Source organism: Physeter macrocephalus, chromosome 5, assembly GCF_002837175.3.
Source record: "Physeter macrocephalus isolate SW-GA chromosome 5, ASM283717v5, whole genome shotgun sequence".
Taxonomy (NCBI): Eukaryota; Metazoa; Chordata; class Mammalia; order Artiodactyla; family Physeteridae; genus Physeter; species Physeter macrocephalus.
In genome coordinates, this window is record NC_041218.1 from 89,350,223 (window position 1) to 89,368,019 (window position 17,797).

The 17,797-nt window shown below is 40.5% G+C and overlaps 1 protein-coding gene across 2 annotated transcripts in view; it reads right to left on the minus strand.

The window, feature by feature from the left end:
• The window catches only part of RELN (reelin), a 538,742-nt gene that overhangs the window by 83,808 nt on the left and 437,137 nt on the right, over positions 1-17,797 (minus strand). For both annotated transcript variants that reach the window (XM_024115956.1, XM_024115957.2), the window contains exons 29-34: positions 12,181-12,338; positions 10,759-10,966; positions 8,860-8,936; positions 3,205-3,363; positions 2,830-3,018; positions 2,017-2,290 (exon numbers count right to left, since the gene is read on the minus strand). In XM_024115956.1, coding sequence (XP_023971724.1) covers positions 2,017-2,290; positions 2,830-3,018; positions 3,205-3,363; positions 8,860-8,936; positions 10,759-10,966; positions 12,181-12,338 — 1,065 coding nt within the window. The remainder of the gene's footprint in view (positions 1-2,016; positions 2,291-2,829; positions 3,019-3,204; positions 3,364-8,859; positions 8,937-10,758; positions 10,967-12,180; positions 12,339-17,797) is intronic.

A 17,797-nucleotide genomic window follows, 5' to 3' on the forward strand; every position in this document is an offset into this window, starting at 1 on the left:
AAAGGTGAGGACTAGAATGATGTGATGTACTCCCATGTTTTTTATTATATTTGCAATCTGTTATTTGGAATATACTGTCAGAAGACCACTTTATCCAGAAATATGTGCAGCCTTACCAAACAGCAGGCTCTCATTTAAGAACAGATTGCACAGTAGAAATGTGTTAGTTATTTGGAAAGTAGAACACAGTTGACTTGAAGTGGAATTTCAACAGTAAAATCTCAAGTGCTGTGGTTTCCCCTACACAAGTTCTCCAATGCAACACAGCTGCCAGCATGGTGGCTCTGAAACAGAAATCTAGTCACATCAACACTCAGCTTAACACCCTTGAAATGGTTCCCCAACACATGCAATGTCAAGCCCAAACTGCTAATAAATACAGGGCCCCTTCATCATCTGCCCTCTTCCCTTGCCTCATCTTCCCCTCTTGCCTCACAATTATATTCTGATAGCATGGAATCCTTGCATTTCCCCATAAACTCATGTGTCTTCTGGCCTCTGGGATTCTATTTCGGTTTACAACAGCACATATGCCCCTCCCCCACAACGAGCCCTTTTCACTCAGACAAGCTCTACTCACTTATTTAGACTCAGCTCAGACATCAGCTCCTCCAGAAAGCTCCCTCTGATCTCCCCAAACTGAGTTAGGTAGTATCTCCCTGTGTTTCAATAATATCATTGGGTTTTGCTTCTGTTATCATTTTATAACATAACTGCTTAGATACCTGTTACCCTAAATAATATATTTGGATCTTGGCATCAACTTATTTATTTTGTGTCAGAGATCTAAAACATAATAGATATTCAATAAATGTTTGTTGAATAAAAATAAAGTGAATAAATGAGCTACAAGTTAGCACTCTTTAAAGCTCTGGGGTCCACAGGAAACTATTTTAGGTTATATACTAAAACGCTTTGATTTCCTGTGTTTGTTTGGTTTTTTTTCCTGCCACTTGTTTGTGCCTCTCTGAATCCAAATTGAACCAGGAAAATGGAAACCACTGTAAATATTTAACACAGAGGGAATTTAACACAAGGAATTGGATGCACATTTCATGACACAGCGTGGGGGCAGTGAGGAAACCAGAGTTTAACAAAGTCAGGAAGCACTACAAGTCCAAAGATGGAGGGACACAAGAGGAGATGGGCTTAGTGCCCAGGGGCCAGTGTCACATGGAAGGACATTTCGGGGAAGCTGGAGCTGCTGAAGTTGGCCAAGATGCACTTGAGATAGAAAGGGAGGGGAAGGAACACCCTGGTTTAACTTTATTTCCACCCTCCAATTTCTTGCCAGTATCTGCTACTCTCTAAATCTATCAGGAAGCCAGCAAACACATGCAGCTGGCAAATGCAGCTTACAGAGGCCAGTTTGCCTACAATTCAGAGCAGAGCAGTGGAAGGGAGATACAGGGATGTGCGGGGAGCAGCCCCAGGATGGTACAATCTCTACCACCCACCATAGTACACATTGGTTGCTAGAAAGATCCCCCAATTATGCAAATGCCTAAGCCACAAAAGTGGGAGCCTGCTGTAAGCCCTAATATAACTCCTGAATGTGATCTGAAATACTGTGGAGGGGAAGAAAGATGTAAAAGGATATGAGCATCCCAAAAGAACGAACCTTTTACTCTTATTCCGGTACTGAGATTAAAAAAGAAACCAAACAACTGAGGATACTCTTCCACATGTGATGATTTCACAAACTGCTTCATGTGGATAAGTATCAGTCTGGTTATTGGGTAGATATTTGTTTTTACAACAGTTTAAAAACTGAATCTGGTGGGCAGCCTTCACGTTGCTGAAGAACAGAAAAGGTCAGCCTTGGAAAACTCTAGGAACTCTTAACCACATTTAAAAATTGTTACCCAAGCACCTTGAACTTTTCTTTCCCCCCGGTATACTCCATGCATGATTATCATGAGAGAGTAATAGAATTGCCAAGTGGCATCATAATTATTTTCCAATTAGGTGACAGAAACCTGAAGTTCTGACATGTAGCCAAATGACAATTCTCACATGGTGGAGAGTGGAAGGTAGACAGTGATCCGCTTCCAATTCTGGAATCTCTCGGAGGTGTAAATGGAACTTTCTGTGTAGTGCAGACAGCCAATGGTTGGAGGAACACACTCTTCGGTGACAAGATGCCAGTCCCTGCCATTGTTCAGAGAATACTGGAGCTGTACACTGTGGGAGTCGCTAAAGGGCTTGCTACAGCCCATGCTCATTTCAAACTGCAAGAAAGTCGATGCTGACACATGAAAGTCCCAGGTCTCAGCATAACGAGGTTTCCCTACAAAAAAGGAAAAGTTTAATGGCAGCACATAATTGTGCTCTTTTCTTATTTGGTGTTTCTGCTCATCATGCTTTCAGTGGCAAACAAAAATCATGTCTTATCTATAGTGTCTCACATGTGCTTTGGCTTTTCATCTCACGTTGACTATTTTTATCTAGTTAGCATAGACTCAGAAATATGGAAGGTTGCTAACTTGAAAAGCTTTACCACCTTGAGACAGGCTAATAGAGAGTCTGCAAATTGTAATTCTGCAAACTATGAAACATGGGAATGTTTTCAGATAGGTACTTTTGCCCCACTTTTAAGAAACCTTAGTCATATTATGCATGCCACGAAAAGACAGTTCCTGCAAAAACTGTTATTGGGCTCATCAAGTTACATTAAAGGACAACACAGGTCTTTACTTCCAAGAGTTCCCCCTTCAGTACAGGCAGTTACGCACACAGTTTTGCATTAGAGAATCTGCTCTTGGGTTTTAGTTAATTTAATCCTCCAGTTAATTAAATATTCTCCCTTTATCTGGTGAAAATGTATACCTATGTTTTCAGTGAATATCAGAGCAGTATCCATAGAGAGACAGTCAGTATTGACTTGACCTCCTTGGATTCGATACCAGTTGGCTTGCAAATCTAAAGAGCCATCAAATTTGTCTTGAAACCCAGTTTGAGAGCTGTCATTCATTCCTATAAGGACATCATCCAAGGCCCACTGGGCTGAATGCTTCCCTGAAATCAGATGAATAAAGGCAGTTAGAGAAAGTTCATTATATAGCAATATGAATATCTTTATGACTGTGGTTTTAAATCAAATTATCTAGAAATTGACAGCAAATTAAGAAACACACAGTACAATGTGGCTTTAACTGGATGATCTAAATGCTACCAGGAAACTTGGGGTGAGCAGTAACTTGCCATGTTGGGGTTGCCACCATCGAAAAGCTGTTGCAGGTGTCTTTGCCTCTCGTGGAAGGTCGATGGAAATGATCTGTGGTTCCAGAAATGACATGAAGTCCAACTCTCGAAGCAAATGCCAGAGTATCCCATTGTCATTTGAATACTGAACAACAAGCCCTGAGTTAAAAGACATAAATCCAGTTACTTAGACAACTTGCCTAGAGGCAAAAAAGGCAAGGAACAGTATTTTTTGAAATGGCAAGACTGCAGGAGAAACTTCAGATTGCATCTCATAGGATGAGGGCACATTCATCTAACTTCCAAGGAATGAATTAGTGGACCTGAAGGCTCATCAATTTCTTGACAGTTTCGAATGCACTGACTCCTAGGAAGTGAGGGGAAAAAAATACATAAGCTCTTTTAAAGACCACTCAGCTTTGTATGAGTGATGAGTAGGCTGGTAAGGAGGACATAAAAATCCACTCCAGATTACGTTAGAATTTTAGATTCTGTCTTGAACTTTACGAAGTCTCTTATCATTATTATATACTCAGAAAAAATATCTCAATCTCCCAGTACAAAATCAAGAAGTGCTCTTTGCCACCAATGTACCAGATAGGAAGCACAGCCCAATCTGAAATTCTGTTAAGCAGAATAGAATTTTTACTGGCACTTCACACTTTGTCAGACCCTTGGTCACTGAAGACTGAATAAAGACAAATTATTAAATAGCAAAGCAGAGGAACTCACTCCCATCCGATGGTTCTACCTTTCTAGTTCTACCTTTCTTTCTCTGTGTCACCTTTCCCCTTCACTTACCCCTTCTACTCCACCTCCCCTTGCCTGTGTCACCAGGTGTGATTTAGGGAAATGCACATTAAAGTTTAAGATACTTCGTGTGCTATTCCTGCTACCTATCCCAGAAAAATTTTTTCTTTTAAAAGAGGACACAGGGAAAGGGTAATGTTGAATGCAAAGGAAAAAACTGCTAATGATGAAATGGTAGGAATCAACAGGATATATATATGATCATTAGCAATTAATAAAAAAATATATTTTACTTGATGGGGGGGCAGAGAGCTTTCTTGGCATCTATCTAATTGCTGTTCTATAACTGTTCCTAAGACTGGCACTGAATATTCATAATTATGACTGGGGATATTGAAGTGCTTTCTGAGTATTCACAGAGATTATGTTTAGTAAAGTTGTATTTGTTATATTAATTTTATTATGCTCTAACCTTTTTGTAATTGTAATAATTTATGGTTCTTACAATAACTTTTTAGTTTCCTCATTATTGACTAACCAGAACATCTCAATCTCTCTGTCATGTTGCATAGCAAAGAGTTTACTAAAATTAAGTTTCAAGAAATAATATGATAAAATATAGAACTAAAAGAAAGCCTTTTAAGGTTAATTGATATTACATGGAATTATTGTCACCACATCTGACAAGGGGTGATGCCAGAAATAATAATGACTAGCATGCAAAAAAATGGGAAATCTCAGGAGAATTAATCCTACCATATTTAAAATAGAAGAAATCATCGTGTTTGATGAGAGGATAAAAACAGCTCAAAGAATGGGAACTCTCTGGGGAGGCAGTATGCTGTGTATGCGTGTAGACATGTGCAGTTGGAGCTTCAGTGGGTGGAGGTGAGACCCATGTGTTGCAGAAGGCAGAGAACCACACCAAAGTTCATGAAGAAGACTGAAGCTAGCCTCTTTCTAATTTTTATTCTAGTCAAGGTGAGGAGTATCTGAGAAAACTCCAGTCTCCAACCCTCGATGTTTTCTCAAAATATAGTTTTTCTTGTGGATATTAATTTGTTTGATATGGTTTACATTTAATAACATAGGAGAGAGAGAGAGGGAGAGAAAATGAATCATTTAGATAGTTATCTGGGTGACCTATTCAGAAAGCAGATACAGTACCAGAAATGAAGCATCACAAGACTAAAATCTCACTGGTGGTCCTTTAGCACCTTCTACTCAAAGTATGGTCCAAGGACCAGTGCCTGCATCACCTGGGAACTGGCTCTACCTGTGGTGTTTTTACATGTCCACAAATTCTTTGACACTCCTCCCATCAAAAAGTGAAGCTTAATTCTCCTCTTTTTGAGTGTGGCTGGACTCAGTAACTTGCTTCTAATAGAATACCGTAGAAGCGACAATGTGTGACTTCTGAGAGTAGGTCATGAAAGGCGCTTGCACTTTCTTCCCTGCTCTCTCATGGTTGTCTTGCTCTGAAGAAAGTCAGCTGACAGGTAGTAAGGACACTCAAGCAGCCTATATGACTGGGTCCACTGAAAGAAACTGAGGCCTCTTGCCAATAGCCATGTAAGTGAGCATCTTGGAAAGAGATCCTCCAGCCCTGGTTGAGTCTTCAGATGATTGCACCGTCTTGGCTTTTTTCTTGTATGCAGCTTCATGAGGGGTCTGGAGCCAGATCCACCCAGCAAAGCTGCTCTTGAATTCCTGACTCACAGAAACTAGAAGATAACAGATGTTGCTTTAGGCCACTCAGTTTTGGAATTATTTGTTACGCAGCATACCACCCAAGTCCTACTGAATCAGAATCTGCATTTGAAAGCTTCCTAAAGGATTCAGATGTACACAAGAATATGAGAAACACAGCTCAAGAAACTCCATTTGGTTTCTGCTTGCTGCCTTCCTCCTCATTAACTTTTTCAGGAGTGTCGCTTATACCTTCAGGCAGCCACAAGATCTACGGAGATGAGGGCCCCAATTCTGCAGGACAATGAAGTGCCTTGCAGATAAGTATGAAAGAATGGAGAAATGCAAGACAGGGAAACAGCAATATCCATATTTTATATCAATCACTGAGCCTCTTTAGCTGTGTCATCTGAACACTGTCCATATGAATAAACCAAGCCATTTTAGCTCATCTACTGAGTGTTTAAGGAACATAAAACATTTCCCTTTTAAAATTACAATTCCATCTACTATCTTCCCAGTCTTATTGAAAATAGCCTAATTTTGATTTTAATTCCAAATATGTAAATTGAGGCTTCAGATTGAGGATGTAAAAAATTGTTACTTTCATCACTAGAAGAGATTTGTTCAAGGATTTAGGCAGATTTACATTTTAACGACCAGTTTTCAATAAAAGACTGAGAAATGCCGGTGGGATGTAAATGACACAGGCAGCAGTGAGTTCAAGAAAATGGCTCAGAGTCATTGAGAAAAAGTTGTGTTCTTAAAGGAATCCTAAGGGAATAAGCCCAACAGGGCAGACAAGAGCATCTGTAATCAGAGGTTAAGTATAGAGCAGAGCTTCAGGTCAGTAAGTGGATGCTTCCCACTGTACTCGGGCCAGAGTTGGTCTTTTTTTCTCATATACAAATAGGGGTAAGGATTTGTAATTTTCAGAAGACTCATGCACATATGCACGTGCACACAGTTGCTACACTGTGCCAACTACAAACTATTTTTGAATAATAATTTTATTACAAGGGTTAAGGACAACATTAAAGTGCTCTACTTCTCCAATCAGTAAGCAATGTCTTGGGACAGGACCCCATGTACCTTTGCATCCCTCAAAGCTCCTGTCTCTATGTGGGTGGAGAATGTGCTCTAGAAATGCTCCTTTGCTTTGAACTACGTATTGTTTCTGCAGGGTGATCCTGTAAAAACTTAAATCAGGTTACGTCGCTACCTGACCTAAAAGCCTTCAACTGGTTTCCCCGACAGTGGATTCCGACCCCACCTCCCTACCACGGCCAGCAAGGTCCTGCATGACTGGGCTCCTGCCCCTCGCCCCCAAGCACTCCTGGACCTTCACGTGCCCCAGGCCACCTGGCTTTCTTTCTGTTCCTCCAATACCACAACTCTTTTCTACCTCGTGGCCTTTGCTGTTTCTTCTGACTGGAAAACTTCCCCTGAGCTCCTCCTGTGCTGGCTCCTTTTCACCCTTTAGATTTCAATTTAAATGTCACTTCCTCAGTGAGGCCCCTCCCAGACCATTCTATTGAAATCTGCATCTCCCCCTGCATAAGTTTACTTTCCATCTCATCAGCTTATTTATTTCTGTCTAGCCCATCAATCTAACATCTTGCTTATTTCTTTTCTTTACTGTTGATTTTTCTGACTCCTCTTACTAGAATGTAAGTTCCCTTAAGGGCAGGGCTTCTGTCTGCTACGCTCATTATTGCCCCACTAGTTCTTCCCATTTTGGCATGTGGTAGTCTGCATTTCTTGTCCCCTTTACCACACACTCTCTTTCCTTCTGACACATGGCTGGCAACATCCAGAAGCTACCCAGCAGCTGTTTCATTATCCTAGGTGCTGGAATGAGGACCTCAGATGACCCATGAGAAAAATGCAGCACAAAGGACAAATCTTTTTTGTTTAAACCCACAGAGATTTAGAGAGTTGTTTGTTATTGCAGCATAACCTAGCTCATCATGACTGATGCATCCGTCTTTCAGTGACACTGTATCGGTGCCACCTAGAACAGTGTCTAGCTTAGAGCAGATTCTTAATAAATGTTTGTCAAGAGATTAGGAAATGCAAAATAGTCTATATACGTTTCTAGACCGCTGCTTCAGTAAACAGATGATCTGGATAATTACTAGACTAAAAGCACTGAGATACTTAGAAAAAGTCATGGAAGCTTTCAGTTAGTGACGATACAGCCAAGGACATTTAGAATTGATGAACAGAGCTATTGGTAGCTCTATTGACTAACAGGTGCTATACTGTTTAAGCCAATATATTTTACATAGTCATGCCTGAGAGAATAACAAACTTAGAAGCTGCAAAATTCTTCACATGCTATTCACGAGATCAATGTTTGGAGGAAGACCCATCTGAGAAGCTCATGGATTTTGTACCAGGAACCAACTCATATGCTGGGTCCCTTAAGGAATCCTGTCATATCTGTAGAGCAACTGAAGGCCACCCTATGTATGTTTCAAGCCTTATGAATTTCTTTCAGCACTGAATCATGGAGGCAGAAGATGGTATGGATGCCTAGAGAGAGTAGAGTTCTGGGCAAGGAGAGAGGCAGTGTTCATGGTGGTTAAGGCATAGGCTCTAGAGCCAGCATGAGTGGTTTGACTCCCTGCTCATCTACTTACTGATGAATGATCTTGGGTAACTTACTTGACCTCTCTGTGCCTCAGCTTCTACACGTGTGAAATAGGACAAAAAATAGTACCTATGGCAAAGGGGTATGGTGAGGATTAAATGCATTAACAGATAAAACACTTGGTACAGTACCTTGCATACAGTAGGTACTCAGTAAAAGTTCATGTTTATTATTACAAGAACTGCTCCTTCCACCAAAGGATTCTAGTACCCTCAGGATGCTTACGGGAGGGAAGAAGAGTATGATCTGCATTCAGTAATACCTTATGCAAACAAGTTCCTAGACCTACACCATGCTGAATGTAAAAGTCTCTGCAATTTTGTTTCCTCCCGTGTAAAGTTATAAAGGAACAGGTTTCCTTGTTTACAGGCTTAAGGATCTGGATGAGGAATCTTAGAGACTAAGGCTCTATGTAGTTACCCACTCATTGATGGAGGAGAGAAGAGAAGGAATGATTTAAGGTAGTGTATCAGTTTACAAAATCCCGGCCAAACTTTGGAAGGAGAAAGAACTAATTTGCTAGTAGTAACTGTAATTTCTATGGAAATATAGCAGCTTACCTTCATTTCTAGCTCTTGGTTTGATGCAGGTAATCCCTGAAGTTTTGCTTCCAATTTGTATATAAAACTGAACGAGTCTGGGGGAAAAAATCCCAAAACACTTCAGTTTACTTACAAATAGATGAACTCAGAAGAGATTTAGCCCTTTGTTTTTGACACATTAAAAAGTAAAACTCCTATAATTCTTAGGTACTACTTTTAAATTCGAAGGGCATATGACAAACAGAAACTCCAAAGATTATATAGTAAGTTACTTCTGTAACCATTTGAAAAAGTTAATTAATATGACCATTAATTTTATTCTGGAAAAATTACTGAAACAAAAGGAAACAGTTTAATTCCACTTCATTGTGACAGTCTGATATGATTTAATGAAATCACTGAAATGGGAATTTCTTTAAATTGAGATGATACTATCCTTGGAAACTCAGGAGGAAAAATCTAACATTAAAAAGTTGAATGCTGGGACCTCCCTGGTGGCGCAGTGGTTAAGAATCTGCCTGCCCATGCAGCGGACACGGGTTCAATCCCTGGTCCAGGAAGATCCCACATGCGGAGCAACTAAGCCCGTGCGCCACAACTACAGAGCCTGCGCTCTACAGCCCGCGAGCCACAAGTACTGAGACCGCGCGCCACAACTACTGAAGCCCGTGCGGACACGGGTTTGAGCCCTGGTCCGGGAAGATCCCACATGCCACGGAGCAACTAAGCCCGTGCGCCACAACTACAGAGCCTGCGCTCTACAGCCCGCGAGCCACAAGTACTGAGACCGCGCGCCACAACTACTGAAGCCCGCGTGCCCTAGAACCCCGGGCGCCGCAAATACTGAGCCCACGCGCCGCAACTACTGAAGCCCGCGTGCTCTAGGGCCCACGTGCCACAACTACTGAGCCTGCGTGCTGCTACTACTGAAGCCCGTGTGTATAGAGCCCGTGTTCCGCAACAAGAGAAGCCACCACAGTGAGAAGCCCGCGCACCGCAACGAAGAGTAGCCCCTGCTCGCCACAACTAGAGAAAGCCCGCACGCAGCAACGAAGACCCAACATAGGCAACAACAGCAACAAAAAAAATTGTTAAAAAAAAAAAAGTTGAATGCTGTATTTGTTTAGGGCCAGATAGTTACCTGTATTACTGATTTAGACTCAGATGGTTTAATTTTTCACAACTGACACTCACTCAGTGTGATGTAAACCATGCCTCAGTCCACAGTAAACCAACCTACATGGCAGGCACACCTCTGTGAGAAGGACTCAGAAGGAAGGGGAAAGAGATTGAAGGCAGAAAAACTATGACACAGAACCCCAAATTTTAGTGAGATGAAGGTCTAAAAGTTTCAAACATTTCTTTAGTTTCCTTTCTTCCATTCTAAAATAGTTTGATTAAAAATAAAAACGCACAGTTTTATTTTAGGTGTGCTACTATTTCATTTGCCCTTAAAACTAAGCAGTTATTTATTTTACCAGTAGGTGTCAGTGTAGGTATTTTAAATTTCTCGAACAGTTTCCAATAAGTGAATACAAATAAACTTAGATAAACGGGGGTCATGACATTTTTGGACACAGAATTTAAAGTTGAAAAAAATTAATTGTTTCTCCTGGTATATATTAAAATTAATACCAAATAGTCTTCATAATAACACAGAACTTTAGAAAACCAAGCTGACATATATTAGACACACAGGCCTTGGTGATGACTGTACGCTGATTAATGAATTGGAGTATAAGTTTTGCAGAAACTGCCTATTTTATTATAAAGTTATGCTTTATTTTTATATATCAGAATCTATATAGAGAAACATTACTATGTAAACCCTCGATAACAGAACAGAGTATTGTAGGTTAGAACACATGGCACGATAAGTACTATGTTCATGGAGAAGTATACCAATTAACTAGTCACCTGATATTCCTGGTGTCCAGAGGGATGGTCCTTGCTTCCCTTTTTCCGGGGCCACTGAAGTACAGAGACTTGCCATCGTTAAGTGTTCCACAGCCCGTTCCAATCTGGCCTCCGGTTATCTTGTACCACAACGGGCTGAGCTTCCCCTCAAACCTATCGAACATCTCACTGTGGTTAGGGACAATAGACACACAGGTTCCTTGTGTGGCTTCCGAGAAAAGAAAGACACAGGAGAGAGGTTTTGTTAAAATCATGAGACATTGGAAGGTACATTCAGTGCATGGGCAAAAGAAGCATTGCCACAGGTGTTAGGGGAAAGAAACCACATCAAAATTTGAATCTCCCAATCATCTGCCTGAAACACAGACATCACTTCTAACATCAAAAACACTATTCTGCTCCTATAGTTTTAAATTTTTAAACAGAGAGACATCAGGAACCACACATTTCCATGATTCTTGTTACTCAGAGGATGTGTGTAAACTGAGAAATAGATTTTGTCCACAACAAAATTGGTTCAGTTGTTCTTTGTATTAGTGGATCAATAAGGGGAGTTAATCCCAGATTTAAAAGAAACACCCTGAAACCACGAGTGACAGCACTCTCTACAGAAGGCCTGCAACAACATATGTTTGTCTTTGGTCACACACCAGATGAAGGGCAGAGCACTGAAAAGCTGGGAAGGATCCTTTGAAGTTCCCTCCAGGAAAAATTCTATAAAAAGATTTCGGAGCTTATAATATTTTCTCCAATTTTACTCTTTAATCTCAGCTTCCTTTTTATTTTGCTTGTAGCAACATCCAAGGGTGACTGTGGTCAGAAAATACTTCTCTTGTAAAGTTCTCTTTTGGAAGTCTTGGATTTATCATTTCATAAGTTGATTTTTACTTTAAATGTATACAATTACATTTCGTATAAAAGCAATGTAAAGAGCACAGGCGGCCAAGTGGTTAAGAGCTCGGCTGCCAGGGTTTGAAGCCTAGCTCCATCAACTCCTAGCTTTGTGACCTTGGGAGAGTTACTATACCTCTCTGTGTCTCAGTTTCCTCAAGTGTAAACAGGGACAATAACAGTACTACACTATAGGGTTCTTTATTGCTAGAATTAAATGAGGTGAAATAAAAACACCTACTATAGTGCCTGGCATGAAGTACAGACTCAAGCGATGTTAATTATTTTTACTATTACTAATAAATAAATATACTTTAGGAATGAAATTTGTGTTGTCATGCGTTTCCTTCTTAGGCAGTTCAAGACTACAAAATATCTCAGCACCTCATTTGCCTGGGTTACAAATTCCTACAATTAGGACTTAAAGAAGAATAAACTCAGAATCTATTTCCTTGGAAGAAGTAACATGAAATATAGTAACTAGAGACGAATATTTTACAAACAAATCATCAGACATGTCTGCAGCCTTACCAGTGTACCCCAGGTCACAGAAACACACCCCTGAAACGCAGTCCCCATGGCCACTGCAGTAACTGGGACAAGGCTCTGATATGTACACGCCATCCAAACCAAAGGGAGGTACATTCTTCTGTGAGCTGCTCTCTTGGATCCATCGGAATCTGGTCTTACTGTTGGGAAAAACGGCACAGGTGTTTCTTGTACCAGTATCTCATACCAAAGCACTGAAATACAGAACGTTTCAGAAAAACTCAAGAGAGATTTAATATTTATTTGGAAGTCACATTCACTTGATTGGTCACTTAACCTTCATAAGGTGTCTCTCTCAGATCTTTCTCAAAACTTCTTGATTTTTTCTTCAGCATAAATGTTTCAATATCAGGAGGATCAGATAAAGAAGATTCTGATGGCCAGAAACATATTATAGGTTTTTGCTTGTACATTTTAAGAGGCTATTTGGGAATCTTTGAAACCATCAAACAGAATGTTCTTTGTTAGGACAAATAAGAGGACTCTGGCTATTTGCCATTCTCATGATTCTGGGAGGACAGAGTCAAGTTCGTACTGACAGCTCTGTTCCCACCTGTTGCCTTCCTTGCCCTCTTCTTCTTACCTTCAAATCTCCAAGATGCTCATTCTATAAACTCTTAGCAACCAGCTGGGCTGCCAATGAACACTGGTAACTGCCAACAAACAAGAGGGACCTGGTCCCAGGGCTTCAAAACCCTGGAACACCAGTGGCCTGGGCTATTGCCCAGTCCTATTTTCCCCACAACAGTTGTGAGGTTGCCAAACTAAAACTTGTCCCAGTTGCTTTCTAATCTTTCCAATCGGTTCAACACATCTCTTTTCTTTTCAAATATATGGAAATCCACACACATCTATAATTTCATACCAAGAAGACACCTCTTCCTTCTCAGTTCTACTAACATTAAAGAGGGAAGATGGATTAGGTTATCTGGATACCAGTTAATTTTGCTGCCAATATTTATAGACTTTTGAGTGAATTCAGTCTCTTAGTAAACAAGAATAAAGAATCTTAAAGATTAATGAAGAGTCTCAAAGATAACTGCAGACAAAGGTTCCTTTTCCCCTCTATTATTGTGAAAATAATACAGCAGTATCAGAATGCATTTCTTTCTGGCTCTTCAAATAGCTTTGGTAATTTGGCAACGCTGAATCATAACCCTGGCTTTTTTTTCATTATTTTAAGTTACTTACTTTTAGCAAATTTGCAAATGTAACCAATGATGTTGTTTACTAGGTTTAAAAGTTTTCAGAGATTAATTTCTATTAATGCAAGTCTTAACACATTCTTCATTGTGTCAAGAGGAAGGTGAACACATCTTTTATTTACTTTGGAAATAATTCAGAATATATTGGTCTTATTTTTTAAGGCAAAAGACAATTGAATTGAAGATTAGAAAAACAGAGCAAAACCAAAAAACAGAAAGGAAAAGAAAAAAGTCATGGGCTTTGGGAAAATTCCTCCCAATAAAGTTGTAACATTATTTAGCCTGTGAAGATATTTTTCCTTTCAAAGGAAATAAATGAAATTGATGAACAGCATCTTTTGCCAATTGCTCGTAAGAAAATGGTAAGCCCTCTATGCCCCTTCCAAAAGATAAGCTGCATATCTATGATAAAAGAGGAAAACATACCAATTCCCTGATAGAAGTTTTCTTTAATTAGAAGTCATACTTGCCTTTTCTTTTATGTTTCTATAATATCAACAGAACCCGGAGAAACATGGATCTATGATTTCCCCCACATGGAAAGTGAAAAAAGAGGTAAGAATAATTTCTTTTCTTCACCTAGGCTCTCTCACCTGGGCAAGATGAGGGCATCTCTCTATCAACTGTTCTGTTTCATGGAAGAAGCAAGTTCAGACTGAGCCCCAGAAGCATTCAGAAAGTTGAAGAATCCCAACTGTAGGTAGAATTCTAGAAGCTTTGGTAATTCGATAGGGAGTGAAGGGTAAGTAAAGCCCTTTGACCCATCTCTGATTCTTGGGGTCCTGTAGTTTTCATTATAAAAATAAAATAATCAAGGTCTGGTCTGGCCAGAGGATGAGGCACCCTTGTTTGTAGATTCTAAGGCTGCTATAGACCCAAGAAACAGAGTAGGCTGTTAAATACTTGAGAAGGCAAAAGAATTCAGGAGCTCAGTATTAAGGCATCCATATTTAAATAAATTTAAAAAAAAAAAAGCAAAATGACTAATCATTTGATTAATAGGGTATCCAGGACATGGTGAATTATAGCTGAGAGTCCTAGCTGGAAGCCCATATTTCAGAGTGAAAAGGCAAGAGATGGCACCTCTTTTTCTTCTTTTAATCTTTGTTAGTTGGCCTTTAGTTGGAAGGTACAAATCAAAGCAACAAAGATTTCACTGATCATGACATAGGCAAGCTTTGCTTTATCTCCATTTCTCCAAGTTATGCCTGGTTCCTGATGCCTACTGCTTTTCTGTTCTATTAGGAGCACAACCTTGGAAATGAGCACAAGTAATTTAGCAACCTCAGGGCTGCTTGAAGAAGAGGAAGAACTAGTAAGGAATTTACAGAAAAACATAATCATAGACCATCGGAAGAAGGGAGGAAATAAATAGGCCAAAGTTAGCTAATAGCATGTCTAGATTCCACATAATCTTTTTTTTTTTTAAAATAGAGGAGATGTAGCTTTAAAATGATTAATATTATTAATGTGTGTGTACACATGTGTACATGTGCTATTCATGTCTTTTCAAGGAGACACAGCAGAATGCAGAACAATGATTTCTTGCTGAGCAGCACTGAATTTATTTTGGAAAACATATTTTAGAAAGGGAGGTGTCTTCAATCAATTAGCTAATCACCTGTTGCTGGTCCTTATTCTTCATTCAACCAGCATTTACAAGTGCCTGTAACATGCCAGGAGGTGCCAGGGCTGGGCACATGATCGGGAGCAGAATTCCTGCATGGTTTCTACCTTCACGATGCCCACAGTAGAATGAGAAGACACATTTAATCAAACCCCTGCACAAAGAAATGTAAACGTGCAACTCTGATAACTATCACCATTAAGAAGGACATATAGCCAGGAGAGCATGTAGTCTTAGAGGTCTTTGACCTGACAGTCAGGAAGCTCTGGGAAGGTGTTACAGGACGTGATGACTGAGGAAAAGACAGAATTTAATCTTATGTAATTTAACTAGAAATAAACCACAGTGCAATTCGACTATTCAAATAGTTGAACAAAACTTCCCCTTTGCCCTGCATGTTCTAGATAAGAAGTAAAAGGTAAGACTCTCTCTCTCTGTTCTCTTCCCCAACTGCCACCTTTGCTCAAAGGATGCCTGAGTGACCAGGAGAACCAGTTTCTACCCCTGCCCCTTCCACCACCACACTTCAGAGGGGTGCTGCATCTGCCTCTCAAACCAGGAAGATGCATGTGCACCTGCTTGTCCTGTGACAGGTGGTGGTGGAGGAGACATTCTGCAGCATAGTAAGCAACGGTGTTTCTAGCCCTTTCCAGAGACATCGACTTCTTGCATTCTGCACAGGGAGCCTAGAGCAGGCTGAGGGGCATGCTGTGTGGTTGGGGAGACAGTCAGGAGGGATGTACCACCACATATTTACCACCACCAGTGTCTCTCCTCTGTAGGCAAGAACCAAGAGACTTAACATGAGCACAAACTGCTCCTTTGAGAAAATCAGCTTCGAAGTATTCGTCAAAGAGCAATGTTCTAGTAACTGTTACAAGCATGTTGCTTTGTGGCAAAATAGCTCCAAACTTTAACAATTTTCACACTTAGAATTCTCAGCTTTCCAACACTGCATTTGGAGATATCTGAGTTTAACATATTGCAGAAGAAACAACAACAGCTCATTTACTTGGGTTGAAGTAGAAACATATTTACTATTCTGTAGCAGAGAGCTCTCCATCACAAATGCCATCCACCAGCAAGCTGGATGGTATTCAAATGAACCACGAAGCCAGATCCTAATGAACAAGATTTCTTCTTCGAAAAGCTGAGGTCCAAGAAAATATTGATAAATTGGAAGCCTCAAAATTTTGGCTCACTTTCTGATGTTAAGGACAACCTTTTTTTATTTCTCAGATGTGGCTTTACCAACTGGGTGTTTCCACTCAGCGTCAAACAAACTGCAGTTTCAGATTCAACTTTGGATTATCTGGCTTTGGGGTATCGCACCAGAGGTGTGTTCCTTGGCTGCTGATTCTATTGGCTACTTTCACAGTGATGTCTTCCAGCATCCTGGTATCCTAGTCATTGCAGCAAAGATGCAGCCCTTGATGCACTCCAGCTTCATGGCATGCTGCACTTGTCTATTTGGAAGAGATGTGGTTGGGCCACAGTTTCAGAAAAGCATGGGGAAGAGGCAGGCAGTGGTGGAGGAGAGAATTACAAGGGCTGCACCGTGACATGCCTAGCTTGAAATGGGCAGAAAGCAGGATGAAAGGGCTATTTAGCTGCAAACACAGATATGTTCTTATGGACAGATGTCTCAGAGGATGAAGCCTAGAGGGTAGAACCAACAGCTGAGAAGAACAACAGATTAGGGAGCCACTCGTAGGGAGCAGAATTCTCTCAATCTCTCAATCAAGAAAACTTTCTTATCCTGGACATTGTTAGTGAAGGAGGGAATCCTAGTAACAACAACCTTGCTAGCTTTCAGAATTCCTATGAGCCAGTGGTTGCTATGTGCTTCCCATTCTTTTCTCTTTTTTTGAGTTGGGGTGTCTATTGTGTTTATCTTGTCATTGTCTCACTGTTGTATGTTGGGTAATGGGTGGGGTGGATAACTTGTTTCTTTAGGTCATAGGTCAATGGGTCAAGAGGAGCCATATCCAGGGAACTCTGACTTGATAGAAATCATGAAATCAGTGACTTAGTACCTGATGCTGTGATGAGATGAACGTTTGGGGGTTTGGGGAGGAAAGAGTACATCTGCCTGGGGGAGACATGTGAGTCATTAGGGCTAGGACAAACTACGGTAGGTTGTTACAATAATGCCCCCCAATGGATCATACTAAATCTTCTTCTACAAGACTTCCCTGCACTTCTTATCAACAAGGGGAGTCTGTTTTCTCACCCTCTGAATCTGGACTAGTCTTGTGACTTGCTTTGACCACTAGGATGTGGCAAAGAAGACAGGGTCCTGCAGCTTCTACTTTTGTTCTCTTGGAACCACCTAATTGTGGAAACTGTTATGCATGCTGGGATGGATACTGGAATGAAGACCAGTATAGAGAGAAAAGTCCTACTAATCCCAGACACTAATCAACCTGCCAACTGAATGCAGCTACATTATAAAGCTTAGGAGAGACCAGCAGAAGAAATACCCAGCCAGTTCCATAAAACCATGAGAAATAATAAACCACTGTTGTCTTAAGCCACTAAGTTTTGGAGAGGGATGTTGCATAGCAATAGGTAACTGTACAAATATTATCCTAGGCTCTACTGAGGAATATGAAAAAGGAATAAAGATGATTTTTAAAAAGTAATGCATCTATGCATTCCTGATCTTTTTGCCTTCCACTGGTTAAGAGATGACATGGCCTGGAATAGCTGCCTTGGATCCAGAGATAGAAGTTGTGTGTTCAGAATGGCAGAGACACCCTGTAAA